Here is a 14,854-nt window from a genome sequence, read left to right as displayed (position 1 = left end):
GAGGAGAGGAGAGGAGAGGAGAGGAGAGGAGAGGAGAGGAGAGGAGAGGAGAGGAGAGGAGTTAATGTGTGACGTCCCAAAGGGCATCCTAGTCCCTATATATCCCTACGTAGTGCGCTACTTTTGACCTGCACTACATAGGGAAAAGATTGCCAATTGGGACACCTCCAATAAAGCCGTGTGTCTCTCTGTCACGACTGCAGCAACTGAGGTTCATGCACACGCCACACCAGTTTCTTCTGCTCAGCAGTCCTCCTGCCAAAGAGTCCAACTTCCGAGCTGCCAAGACCCTCTTTGGGAGTACCTTCGCTTTCCAGTATGTACATATCATAAGCTAAATATAGAAGAAAGCTAAATATAGATATGTGTTTTTGGTTGTTGAGTCAATTAGACCATGCTCATTTCAAGTTGAACTTAAAAAAAATAAAAAAATCAGAATATGTTAGCTGGCCTTCCATTGTATCGTACACATCCATGTGCTTTCTCGTGATGTGCCCTCAATGTTTGAACTACTTTCATTTTACACTTGTTTTAAGTACTTCAATCTTACACAGTATGTTTCAGAACATGTTTTTAAAATGACTGCTATTTTGCGTGGGGAGAATGACTTTAATTTGATTAATACAGTAGATGTGTATTGGATAGTTAATGGCCTTTTCCCTGTTCAGTGGTTCTCACATAGAGAATTGGCACTCCATTTTGAGGAACGGTTTGGTGGTTGCATCCAACACAAGACTTCAGGTAAAAAAAAAAAACATCCAAGAATTGTTTATAATATGCCTTTTTAAAAGCACAATCTGTGATTTCAACTGCCTGACCAAGAGACTACTTTGTATGGTAAACTGTAGGCTGGGTCTGAGTAAATGTAACCCTTACGTCTCAGAGGATACACTTTGCTTATCAAGACCTTAACGCAAACAGTAGTCACTAGGGCTGTGATGATACCAGTATCGCAAAAAATGAAAACACAAAGCAGACCGAACTCTTTGGTCCTTTTAAAAAAACCTGCTGTATGTAATATATTGTGTGCTACAGCTTGGAAAATAAATACATGTGACTCTGGATGACAACATGTTTGTTTCCAACTTAAGGGCTAAAGAAGTTACATCTGCTTCGTGTTTTGTCGCGATACTGGTACCGTCCCAGCCCTGACTGTTACCGTATATATATATATTGCATGTCATGCCTACAGACTTGAACACCTCTAATAGTTTTGTTGTCTGTTGGCAGCTCCACGGCGCCATCTATGGGAGTGGAATCTATATCAGCCCAATGTCAAGCATATCCTTTGGTTACTCAGGTACCCAGAAAACCTATCTACAGGAACTTTGTAATTCATTTTAAAGGTAGACTCAGCTAAATGACGTTGCCACGAGCAGCACCGCAGATATTGCGATGAGCGAGACGCAAGACTTCGCTGTTACACACACAGTATCTGTGGTTCACGGGTTCGCTTCCCGCTGTTACAACGTGGTAGCCAGGGCACCAAAACAGCTGAGAAGTTTAGACTTGCGCTTCAAGGCTTAGTTTTGCGGAAATTGACCCACTATGCTGTTTACTTTGTGCGTCTACGTCATATTGCTGAGCCTTTTTAATATGTGGAATGAATTACAAATTGTGTGACTGAGTCTGTTGTTCTACCGGAGTCAGTAAAGCTACAATGTACCAGTTGAACTCTGCAGTATGTGAACCGAGAGACTGTGGCCGACATGTTCTGTCTGCACAATAAATTCAGGTAGATGCTGCCATATTAAAACTCGTTTTGGATTCATTACTCTCATGTTTTTTGAAAATGTGCCTGTTCTGAATACTGACAGAGCAGTGCCTGTTCTGCAGACTGACAGAGCAGTGCCTGTTCTGAATACTGACAGAGCAGTGCCTGTTCTGAATACTGACAGAGCAGTGCCTGTTCTGAATACTGACAGAGCAGTGCCTGTTCTGAATACTGACAGAGCAGTGTCTGTTCTGAATACTGACAGAGCAGTGCCTGTTCTGCAGACTGACAGAGCAGTGCCTGTTCTGAATACTGACAGAGCAGTGCCTGTTCTGCAGACTGACAGAGCAGTGCCTGTTCTGAATACTGACAGAGCAGTGCCTGTTCTGAATACTGACAGAGCAGTGCCTGTTCTGAATACTGACAGAGCAGTGCCTGTTCTGATTGTTATTATAACATCTCTCCATTTAGGGATGAACAAAAAGCAGCAGAAAGTTGCTTCGAAGGACGAAACTGCTACAAACAAGACCAACTTACATTTGCAGGTGATCATAATGACATTCCCCAAACGTCTGTAAGGTGTTAACTGGTGTAAACTGGGGATATGAACGTTGTGTTCACTAGAGTTGTGTCCTTTTGCAGTCAACAAAGAAAGGACAGCAGCCCCAGTTTTTGCAAAGTCGGAACCTGAAGTGCATAGCCTTATGTGAAGGTACGTATGTGCTCTGGACTGGAACGACCATGGAGACATTAACTGATAACACGAACAGTGCCTTCAGAAAGTATTCACACCCCCTGGACTTTTTACACATTTTGTTGTTACAGCCTGAATTTAAAATGGATAACATTTAGGGTTCTGTCTCTGGCCTACACACAATACCCCATAATGTCAAAGTTTGAATTAGGTTTTCGAAATGTGTCCAAATTAATACAAAATTAAAAGCTGAAACATCTTGTGTCAATAAGTATTCAACCCCTTTTGTTATGGCAAGCCTAAATAAGTTCAGGAGTAAAAATGGGTTTAACAAGTCACATAATAAGTTGCACTCTGTGTGCAATAATAGTGTTTAACATGATTTGTGAATGAATACCTCATCTCTGTACCACCCACATTCAATTATCTGTAAGGTCCTGCAGTCACGCAGTGGATTTCAAACACTGATTCAACTACAAAGACCAGGGAGGTTTGCGAATGCCTCGCAAAGAAGGGCACCTATTGGTAGATTGGTAAAAAATAAAAAAAAGCAGACATTGAATATCCCTTTGAGCATGATGAAGTTATTAATTACACTTTGGATGGTGTATCAATACACCCAGTCACTACAAAGATACAGGTGCCCTTCCTAACTCAGTTGCCGGAGAGGAAGGAAACCGATCAGGGATTTCAGGCTGAGGCCAATGGTGACTTTAAAACAGTTAGAGAGTTTAATGGCTGTGATAGGAGAACACTGAGGATGGAGAAACAACATTGTAGTTACTCAACAATACTAACCTAAATGACAGAATGAAAAGGAAGCATTTACAGAATAAAAATATTCTAAAACATGCATCCTGTTTGCAACAAGGCACTAAAGTAATACTGCAAAAAATGTGGCAAAGCAATAAACTTTTTGTCCTGAATATAAAGTGTTATGTTTGGGGGAAATCAAATCCAACACATTACTGTATACCACTCTCCATATTTTCAAGCAGTGGTGGCTGCATCATGTTATGGGTATGCTTGTAATCGTTAAGGACTGGGGAGTTTTTCAGGATAAAAAAGAAACTGGATGGCGCTAAAACACAGGCAAAATCCTAGAGGAAAACCTGGTTCAAGCTGATTTCCACCAGACACTGGGATATGAATTCACCTTTCAGCTGAACACATGGCCAAATATACACTGGAGTTGCTTACCAAGAAGAAAGTGAATGTTCCTGAGTGGCCAAGTTACAATTTGGACTTAAATCTACTTGAAAATCTAGGGCAAGACCTGAAAATGGTTGTCTAGCAATGATCAACAACCAATTTGACAGAACTTGAAGAATTTTGAAAAGAATTATGGGCAAATATCTTACAATCCAGGTGTGGAAAGCTCTTAGAGACTTACCCAGAAAGACTCACAGCTGTAATCACTGCCAAAGGTGCTTCTAACATGTATTGACTCAGGGGTATGAATACTTATGTAAATGAGATATTTATTTCTTTAATTTGTAATACATTTGCAAACATTTCTAAAAACATGTTTTCACTTTGTCATTGTGTGTGTAGATGAGTGAGGGGAAACAAATCGATTTAATACATTTTTAATTCAGGCTGTAACACAACAAAATGTGGAATAGGTGGCTACACTTTCTGAAGCCACTGTATGTAAACTCTGTTAATATATGTGTATGTAAACTCTGTTAATATATGCGTATGTAAACTCTGTTAATATATGTGTATGTAAACTCTGTTAATATATGCGTATGTAAACTCTGTTAATATATGTGTATGTAAACTCTGTTAATATATGCGTATGTAATCTCTGTTAATATATGTGTATGTAAACTCTGTTAATATATGTGTATGTAAACGCTGTTAATATATGCGTATGTAAACTCTGTTAATATATGCGTATGTAAACTCTGTTAATATATGCGTATGTAAACTCTGTTAATATATGTGTATGTGAAGTTTATTTCCAAAATGCTATATCCACCAATTTTTCACATTTGTTTTTTTATCAGAAATTATTGCTTATGGGTACGTGCGTGTGTGTGTGCAGTATTGTTATTCTCAGATATTTTTATTCATAGATTTCAAATATGTATTCAAATGTGTTTTTTCACAAAAAAACGCTACAGATGTATGTAGGATCTTAATTTGAGCCAGTTTAACTACATCAGGAAAATAATCCTACAGCAACAGGAAATGTGAATTATGTGGATTATAATTAATTCTCAGCAACAAAAGTGATCAAATGAAGATCCTACATCTGTATAGATCCATTGTTTAGCTGGAATGGAATGTTCGTTTCCTGTATAATTGACTGTGATATGTGGTTATCTTAAGATGAATGCACTAACTGTAAATAACTCAGGATAAACGCTTCTGCTAAATGACAAAAATGTTAAGTGTTTTGCATGCAGATCTCAATACTGTGTTGAATCATTTTTTTTATATGTCACAAATGTATAATTGGTACAGTTCTTTTATTAAAAAGCTAGTTATTTGATCCATTTGACTGTGTAAAACCTAGCAGTACTACTAATTTCTCTGAGAGTGAGGCGGATATAGTGTTTAGAATTTCGCAAAAACAACATGATCATTTGTGTCTCTGAAATGAAACCAAGTGATAGATTTTAAACAAACACGTCTGTCATTGAACAACACCATGCCATGATTAGATAGTGAAAAAAACACACCGATGTTATTAATAATTTCTTTAAAAACAATAAATGCTCATTTACTAACATTTCTGAAAATGGATATATAGTGTTTTGGAAAATAAACTCTTATGTCCTCTTCCAGTAATCACATCCCCTGATCTGCACAAACATGGAGACATCTGGGTCGTTCCCAATGCACTTCACGTCTACGCTTTAACGCCTTCTTCTTTGTGTGAAGTAGGACTAAACAGTATCCCTTACAGTAGTTATTGGACGGTATGCCTTTATTGGGCATCCCCTTACAGTGGTCTCCAATTCATCAAAGCAGACTAGGGGTTAAGGTAGCAGACTAAGCTAAGGTAGCAGACTAGGGTTAAGGTAGCAGACTAGGGGTTAAGGTAGCAGACTATAGGGTTAAGGTAGCAGACCAAGGGGTTAAGGTAGCAGACTAAGGGGTTAAGGTAGCAGACTAGGGTTAAGGTAGCAGACTAGGGGTTAAGGTAGCAGACTAGGGGTTAAGGTAGCAGACTAGGGGTTAAGGTAGCAGACTAGGGTTAAGTGTAGACTAAGGGGTTAAGGTAGCAGACTAGGGGTTAAGGTAGCAGACTAGGGGGTTAAGGTAGCAGACTAAGGGGTTAGGTAGCAGACTAGGTTAAGGTAGCAGACTAGGGGTTAAGGCAGCAGACTAGGGGTTAAGGTAGCAGACTAGGGTTAAGGTAGCAGACTAGGGGTTAAGGTAGCAGACTAGGGGTTAAGGTAGCAGACTAGGGGTTAGGTAGCAGACTAGGGGTTAAGGTAGCAGACTAGGGGTTAAGGTAGCAGACTAAGGGGTTAAGGTAGCAGACTAAGGGTGCAGGTAGCAGACTAGGGGTTAAGGTAGCAGACTAGGGTTAAGGTAGCAGACTAAAGGGGTTAAGGTAGCAGACTAGGGTTAAGGTAGCAGACTAAGGGGTTAAGGTAGCAGACTAGGGGTTAAGGTAGCAGACTAGGTAGGTAGCAGCTAGGGTTAAGGTAGCAGACTAGGGGTTAAGGTAGCAGACTAAGGGTTAAGGTAGCAGACTAGGGGTTAAGGTAGCAGACTAGGGTTAAGGTAGCAGACTAGGGGTTAAGGTAGCAGACTAGGGGTCTATGGTAGCAGACTAGGGGTTAAGGTAGCAGACTAGGGTTAAGGTAGCAGACTAGGGTTAGGTAGCAGACTAGGGGTTAAGGTAGCAGACTAGGGGTTAAGGTAGCAGACTAGGGGTTAAGGTAGAAGACTAGGGGTTAAGGTAGCAGACTAAGAGGTTGGGGTAGCAGACTAAGGGATTGGTAGCAGACTAGGGGTTAAGGTAGAAGACTAGGGGTTAAGGTAGCAGGGCACCAAGGGGTTAAGGTAGCAGACTAGGGGTTAAGGTAGCAGACTAGGGGTTAAGGTGGCAGACTAAGGACTAAGGGTAAGGTAGCAGACTAGGGGTTAAGGTAGCAGACTAAGGGGTTTATGGTAGCGAGACTAAAGGGTTAAGGTGCAGCAGACTAGGGTTAAGGTAGAAGACTAGGGGTTAAGGTGAGCAGACTAAAGGGTTCAGGTAGCAGACTAGGGAATAAGGTAGCAGACCTAGGGGTTGGGTAGCAGACTAGGGGTTAAGGTAGCAGACTAAGGGTTAAGGTAGCAGACTAAGGGTTAAGGTAGCAGACCAGGGCTATGCAGCAGACCATGCCATGCAGTAGACCAGGGCCAAGGCAGCAGACCAAGGCTAAGGCAGCAGACTAGCTGCGCAGCAGACTAGGGCCAAGCAGAAGACCAGGCCAAGGCAGCAGGGCGACCACAGGCGCGGGTGCAGACCAGGGCTTGGTGCAGCAGACCAGGCCGCAAGCGCAGCAGACCAAGGCATGTAGCAGACCAGGGCCAAGGCAGAAGACCAGGTTAAGGCAGCAGACCAAGGGGCCAAGGTGGCAGACCAAGGGTCAAGGCAGCAGACTACGCTGGGCTAAGGTAGCAGACCAGGGCCAAGGTCAGCAGACTAGGGCCAAGTGCAAGGTGATCAGGCCTAAGGCAGCAGACCAGGGCTTGGGCAGCAGCATGAAGGGGTTGGCTGCAGCAGACCAGGGGTTAAGGCAAGCAGACCAAGGGCTAAGCTGCAAGGCAGCAGACCAAGGGCCGCGTGGAGGCAGACTCAGGGCCAAGGCAGCAGACCAGGTTGCTGCAGCAGACCAAGGCTGGGCTAAGGCAGCAGACCAGGGCCAAGGCAGCAGACCAGGGGCCGGGCTGCAGCAGACCAAGGGGTTTAAGGCAGCAGACCAAGGGGCTAAGGCAGCAGACCAGGCGTTAAGTGCAGCAGACCGCGGCTGCAAGCTAGCAGACCAAGGGCTAAGCGCAGCAGACCACAGGCTAAGTGCAGCAGACCAAGGGTTAAGCGGCAGCAGACTAGGGTTAGGGTTGCAGCAGACCAGGGTTAGGTCAGACCAGGTAAGCTGCAGCGGTGACCAGGTTGGAAGGCAGCAGACTAGGGGTTACAGGTAGCAGACTAAGGGTTAAGGGTCCTGTAAAGAGTTTGCCACAAAGAAATCAAACATACCAGTATTTGTATAATACTAGTGAATCAAACATTTTAGCTTTTTGACATTTTACAAAAGAGTTTAATTAATAGCTAGAGTTCCCACAGGGAATTTGTTCTGCTGTGTTGGTACTGAGAAGATGTTCTGGCGGTTGGTACTGGAGAAGTGATGTTCATGTTGGTACTGAGAAGAGATGTTCTGGGCGAATGGAAACTTAGAGAAGTGGATGTTCTGGCGGTTGGTACTGAGAAGTGATGTTCTTGTGTGATTCTTCTGGTCCAGTTATGAAGATGGCCAGGTGGGAGACACGAGCATCACCTCCACAAGACGCTATCCATCGAGAGATCCTGCGAGTCATCGGCAACCAGACCGCCACGGGATGAACAAATCGGCTGCAATTACTGCTGCCTCTCCTCCAGCCTCCCAGCTCAAAGCTGGATTTTTTAGCCCATGGAGGCGCTTTCCCTCCCACCAAACGCGGAGAACACAAAAACTACTTAGCAAAGTTTGAAATCTCAAAAGAAATAGCTACTATGAAACACACCACACATATTTACAATCGAAACACAAAAACTTTGGGGAAGAACACATTTTGCTAAGTTTCTAAATACTATGAAGAATCGTGTTTTTCTGAAGACAGTACGTCTCTCAGTTTGACTGATTTGGGACGATTTCATTTTTTTTGTAGAGAACATTTAACATTTTTGGGGGGGAAAATAATGAGGAAAAAGTTCCTTTCCTGTCTAGGAAAAAGGTCCTTCCTGTTAGGAAAAAGGTCCCATCTATCTGACCTTGTTTACTATAGAGTTGTACCTTTTTTTTTTAAAGTACAATGTGTACTTGGGTAAGGTGTTAATATGCACTGTTTTCTTAATGTCATATATTTGTTCCAACAACTGGTGTCGAAACCTGAAAAACTACAACTGATTTTCCACTTGATTATTCTTTAAGGGCGGTGGTATAGGTGTGTGTGGTGTGTGGATACATACAGTGGGGAAAAAAAGTATTTAGTCAGCCACCAATTGTGCAAGTTCTCCCCACTTAAAAAGATGAGAGAGGCCTGTAATTTTCTATCATAGGTACACGCTTCAACTATGACAGACAAATGAGAAAAAATCCAGAAAACTCACATTGTAGGATTTTTTATGAATTTATTTGCAAATTATGGTGGAAAATAAGTATTTGGCCTAATAACATAAGTTTCTCAATACTTTGTTATATATCCTTTGTTAGCAATGACACAGGTCAAACGCTTTCTAAATCTTCACAAGGTTTTCTACACACTGTTGTTGGTATTTTTGGCCCATCCCTCCATGCAGATCTCTCTAGAGCAGTGTATGTTTTGGGGCTGTCGCTAAGCAACACGTACTTCAACCCCTCCAAAGATGTTCTATGGGGTTGAGATCTGGAGACTGGCTAGGCTACAGAGATCTTGCAAATGCTTCTACGAAGCCACCTCGCTGCCCGGGCGGTGTGTGATTGGGATCATTGTCATGCTGGAAAGACCCAGCCACGTTTCATCTTCAATGCTCCTACAGGATGGAAGGAGGTTTTCACTAAAAATCTCGTATACACATGGCCCCATTCATTCTTTCCTTTTTACACGGATCAGTCAGTCCTGGTCCCTTTGCAGAGATTAACAGCCCCAAAGCGATGATGTTTCCACCCCCCATGCTTCACAGTAGGTATGGGGTGTTCTTTGGATGCACCTCAGCATTCTTTGTCCTCCAAAACACGACGTTAGTTGAGTTTTTACCAAAAGTTATATTTTGGTTTCACCCTGACATTCTCCCAATCTTCTTCTGGATCATCCAAATGCACTCTAGCAAACTTCAGACGTGGGCCTGGAGCAAGGTACTGGCTTAAGCAGGGGACACGCCTGGCACTGCAGGATTTGAGTCTCTGACGGCGTAGTGTGCTACTGATGCAGGTAGGCTTTGCTAGCTTTGTTCCCAGCTCTCTGCATGTCATTCACTAGGTCCCCACGGTGGTTGGGATTTTGCTCACCGCTCTTGTGATTACTTTGACCCCCAAGGGGTGAGATCTTGCAGGAGCCCCAGATCGAGGGAGATTATCTGTGGTCTTGTATGTCTTCCATTTCCTAATAATTGCTCCTACAGTTGATTTCTTCAAACCAAGCTGCTTACCCATTGCAGATTCAGTCTTCCCAGCCTGGTGCAGGTCTCACAATTTTGTTTCTGGTGTCCTTTGACAGCTCTTGGTTTCATTAGGGAGTTTGGAGTGCGACTGTTTGAGGCTGTGGACAGGTGTATTTTACACTGATAAAGTGTTTAAACAGGTGCCATTAATACAGGCACCAGAGTGGAGTGACAGAGGAGCCTTTAAAGAAGGCTACAGGTCCGTGAGAGCCAGAAATCTTGCTTGTTTGTAGGTGACCAACTACTTATTTTCCACCATTACAATTTGCAAATAAATTCATTGAAAATCCTACAAATGTGATTTTCTCTTGAAAAAAATCTCAATTTGTCTGTCATAGTTGACGCGTGTACCCATGATGAAAATTACAGGCCTTTCTCATATTTTTAAGGGAGAACTTGTACACCATGGGTGGGCCACCAAATACTTTTTTTTCCTCTCACTCGTATATATATATATTGGTAACCATTCCATGTAGACTGGAGGTGCACACAGCAATACATTGAGTAGAATAGACACAAAAGACCAGGATTCAACTCGGGACTGGGGATGATCTGTATTTTAGGAGCGGTTACACATTTTTTTAAAGGTAATTTCCATTTGAGCGACATCGGCAGTGTTTACTTAGAAGGCCACTCATCTCCTCGATCGTGGTAACATTACCTTTTAAAATGGTGCGTGAGTCAAAAGGTGAGAGAGCTCTGACTGAGATGTCGCTGCGAAATGAGCAGAAATGTATGCCGTGTTAATTTAGGAAGGATCAGTTTTTCCTTCGCATATCATACCAAGAAATGTATATATTGGTTGCTTCTTTTTATAGGGGTCTACTTAATCACTAATGGTAAAGACTTTGAGTGCAGTCAAGAATTTATACATTAATAAAGGTGACTGGATGTAATCCATCTGCCAATTCAGAAGTTCCAAGCACTTAGCACTCTACAACCAGTTTAATACTTATAAAAATAAAACAGTAAAACATTTCAGATTGATATTTGTACTTTGATTTAAAAATATGGGTGGATGTATAATCGATGCCCCAATTTAAAGAACATTTTAAAGTGGTTATGTAGTATGGGGTCTGGTACGTACTAAGCCTGGGTGTTTGCTGTTTGTTGTTTTATATTTGCTGTGATTTTAAAGACCAATCAGAGCTCAGTTGTGCTTAAAAAACAAAAGACAAAGATCAATGCTCAGATGTGCTTTTAAAAAGACCAATCAGAGCTCGCAGATGAACGTATACTACTCCTTGTGTTCAGTGTAAATGATATATCTCTAAGGGGATGATGCTGGTGTAAAGTAGACGTTGACATTGGGCCATAGAGGACACCAACCCTCCCTGAGTGCGCGAGCGAACCAGGTCCTGGGCTCCCGGAGTGGCGCAGACGTGTCTGGCTGCACTGCATCTCAGTGCTTGAGGCGCCACTATAGCACCCCCCCTGGGTTCGATTCCAGGCTGTATCACAACCGGCCGTGGATTGGGAGTCCCAGAGGCGGCGCACAATTGGCTCCAGCGCCGTCTCGGTTTGGCCGGTGCAGGCCACCGTTGTAAATAAGAATTTGTTCTTAACTGACTTGCCTATTAAATAAAGGGTTAAATAAAAATAAAAAATACAACTCTGTACATGATGCAAGTCTTAAGTTTCCTAAGAAAAACAGTACTGTCACAGGTCATATTTTTTAATAAAAACAAAAATGAATGACTACTGATTTTACAATTTAACTATACGTAGTATTATTGTAACGAATATAAACACAGAAGACTGGGTAGTAATTAGCAACACACTGTTCATTTTATCTTCACAATTCAGTGACCAAATCACATTTATTTACTATTGTTTTAATATCAGTCTTGGAATAGTAATACGAACATGTCAATAATATACAGTGAAGCACTGGGTGGACTACTGTCTAAAAGACATTTGTTGCTAATATTTTAATGAACTCGTATCCTAACATTATAGGTGACCCTATAGGATATTCGACATTACCGCAGCAACCGCAGTGTTACGATAATGAAAGCGGAGGAAACACCAAGGGTATATTGTTGGAACTGGAAGCATAATCCAGTGCACTCAAGTGATGACATGATTTGTCAATAAAATAAAAAAAGGGATCTCAAAAGTACAAGCATTATAGCCAAATGTTTTCTGTAGAAAATGTGGATCAGTTGGAGACTTAGCAATAGGGATGCGTCGGGCAGTATATTTGATTTGATCTGCTTTTGTGAGTTTCTTTGATCTGGCAGTTTTTTGTGTTTTGGTGAATAAAATATTTGTAAGTTATTATGCTACTTAGCATTTGGTGCCTTATAGATAAGGAATTAATGGTAATATGACTGTATATATTGTCACAACAAGGAGGCACAAATATTTTCTGTATTGAGTTTTTATGTGCTTTTTTTTTTATCTTTGCAAATTAATTCAGCTTTTTGGGCTTTTTTACAAGTTATTAGAAAATAGTAGCTTATGTACTTGTTTGTGTTCAATAAATTCAAACCTGCTGAGAAACCACAATTTGTCTTTTCCTTTTTACTCGGTGGTTTTGAGAGCTCGCTGATGGAGACGGGGAAGTGTGGGTGGGAGGCTGGGGAGGAGACATGTTGGCTGGTTGAGGGAATGGGAGGAGGTTGGGGGAGGAGCATGTTGGGGGAATGGGATGGGAGGTTGGGGGAGGAGACATGTTGGGGAATGGGATGGGAGGTTGGGGAGGAGACATGTTGGCTGGTTGAGGGAATGGGATGGGAGGTTGGGGGAGGAGTCATGTTGGGGAATGGGATGGGAGGTTGGGGGGGAGGAGACATGTTGGGGGAATGGGGGGGAGGTTAGGGGGAGGTTGGGGGAGGAGACATGTTGGGGGAATGGGATGGGAGGTTGGGGGAGGAGACATGTTGGGGGGAATGGGATGTGAGGCTGGGGATGAGACATGTTGAGGGAATGGGATGGGAGGTTGGGAGGAGACATGTTGGGGGAATGGGGGTGGGAGGTTGGGGGAGGAGATGTTGGGGGAATGGGATGGGAGGCTGCAGAGAGACATGTTAGGGGAATGGGATGGGAGGCTGGGGAGGAGATGATGTTGAGGGAATGGGATGGGAGGTTGGGGAGGAGACATGTTGGGGGAATGGGATGTGGGAGGTTGGGGAGGAGATATGTTGGGGGAATGGGATGGGAGGTTGGGGGAGGAGATATGTTGGGGGAATGGGATGGGAGGTTGGGGGAGAGACAGGCTGAGGGAATGGGATGGGGAGGTTGGGGAGGAGACACGTTGAGGGAATGGGATGGAGGTTGGGGAGGAGACATGTTGGGGGAATGTGGAGGAGGTTGGGGGAGGAGAGCATGTTGGGGGAATGGGATGGGAGGTTGGGGGGAGGAGCCATGTTGGGGGAATGGGATGGGAGGTTGGGGAGGGAGACACGCAGGGGAATGGGATGGGAGGTTGGGGGAGGGAGCCAAGGTTAGGGAATGGGATGGGAGGTTGGGGGAGGAGACATGTTGGGGGAATGGGATGGGAGGTTGGGGAGGAGACATGTTGGTTAGGGGGAGGTGGGGAGGATGGGGGAGGAGACATGTTGGGGGAATGGGATGGGAGGTTGGGGGAGGAGACATGTTGGGGGAATGGGATGGGAGGTTGGGGAGGAGACATGTTGGGGGAATGGGATGGGAGGTTGGGGGAGGAGACATGTTGGGGGAATGGGAAAGTCAGAGGGAGCATGTTGTGTGGAATGGGATGGGAGGCTGGGAGGAGACATGTTGGGGGAATGGGATGGGAGGCTGCGGGAGGAGACAGCGTTGGGGGAATGGGATGGGAGGTTGGGGAGGAGACATGTTAGGGAATGGATGGGAGGTTGGGGGAGGTGACATGTTGGGGAATGGGATGGGAGGTCAGGAGGAGACATGTTGGGGGAATGGGATGGGAGGTTGGGGGAGGAGATATGTTGGTTAGGGGGGGGTGGAGGGGGAGGATGGGGGAGGAGACATGTTGGTTAGGGGGTGGAGGGGAGGATGGGGGAGGAGAGCATGTTGGTTAGGGGGTGGAGTGGGAGGATGGGGAGGGAGACATGTTGGTTAGGGGGTGGAGGAGGATGAGGGAGGAGTCATGTTGGTTAGGGGGTGGGAGGTTCTTATATTTTATTTTCTGTTTATACTGAATGTATTATGTATCTTAAACTCTGTGGTGTTTCTTAGTGTTGTTTTTTTGGAGTGTTTTATAAACTTAGAATATGAAATGGATAATTTCTCATTTCTTGTTTTGAGGTTAGACTTTTAGCACGTTATCACATAGGGGCACACTTGATTAGTCAGTTAGCTATGTGTTACACTCCTGTGTGGTTGCCATCTCTGCTAGTGGAAGGTGTTTTACCTTGTACAGGCCCAGCGCCTCCAGTTGTCTTGAGAGTGTGGAGGGTTAACACTTCAGCTTGTCTTGAGAGATGTGGAGGGTTAACACCCCTAGTTGACTTCTCCTATTTGGTTTCCCAGAAAGACAATTTTGTCTGATCGTCCCCCGGGTTTATGCTCACCTTGTTGGTTTGCTTCCTTCTGTTTTTTTTTGTTTGCCTCTCTTCTGGGCAACTTTAGTGGGTCTCATGTGTGGTGTCTTAAGTTTCTCCAGTTGTGGACACTTTCAGTGGACACCCCCATGAGTGTCTTTCAGAACCCCCTCCAAAACCTGGGTTTGGCTCCCGGCTGTCAGTGACTCTGCTAGTTCCCTTCTGTTTGAGTGACATTATTTGGTTTTCTTTGCTGGGGAACATAAATCTTCATTTCACAAATGTAATATCAGCAACATTGGGTTGTATTTGTACTTTTTCCTTCATTCTTGCGCTTTGGCTCCCGAAAGTGGCGCAGTGGTCTAAGGGCACTGCATCTCAGCTGCTTCTGAGGCGGTCACCACAGACCTCCTGGTTCGATCTCCCAGGCTGTATCACAACTTCAAGTCCCATAGGCGTGCGCACACTGGCCCAGCCCGCCACGGACTGGCCGCTAAGCCTGCCATTATTCTTAACTGACTTGGGTATAGTTAAATAAAGGTCTTACAATAAATAAAAATAAAAATATCGGTAGTCGTGAGACATGCAGAAGAGATGTCAATAGATTCTTTGAC

The 14,854-nt window shown here is 43.9% G+C and overlaps 1 protein-coding gene across 1 annotated transcript in view; it reads left to right on the top strand.

Annotated features, from left to right (window-relative positions):
- Window positions 1–7,980, top strand: part of LOC121530754 (protein mono-ADP-ribosyltransferase PARP8) — a 77,190-nt gene extending 69,210 nt beyond the window's left edge. Inside the window, exons 21-27 of the mRNA XM_045212261.1 lie at window positions 204–316; window positions 669–741; window positions 1,231–1,300; window positions 2,186–2,259; window positions 2,357–2,426; window positions 5,205–5,312; window positions 7,880–7,980. Coding sequence (XP_045068196.1) covers window positions 204–316; window positions 669–741; window positions 1,231–1,300; window positions 2,186–2,259; window positions 2,357–2,426; window positions 5,205–5,312; window positions 7,880–7,980 — 609 coding nt within the window. The remainder of the gene's footprint in view (window positions 1–203; window positions 317–668; window positions 742–1,230; window positions 1,301–2,185; window positions 2,260–2,356; window positions 2,427–5,204; window positions 5,313–7,879) is intronic.
- Window positions 7,981–14,854: the final 6,874 nt, after the last annotated feature.

Source organism: Coregonus clupeaformis, unplaced genomic scaffold, assembly GCF_020615455.1.
Source record: "Coregonus clupeaformis isolate EN_2021a unplaced genomic scaffold, ASM2061545v1 scaf0002, whole genome shotgun sequence".
NCBI lineage: Eukaryota > Metazoa > Chordata > Actinopteri > Salmoniformes > Salmonidae > Coregonus > Coregonus clupeaformis.
This window is presented reverse-complemented; position numbering and strand designations above follow the sequence as displayed.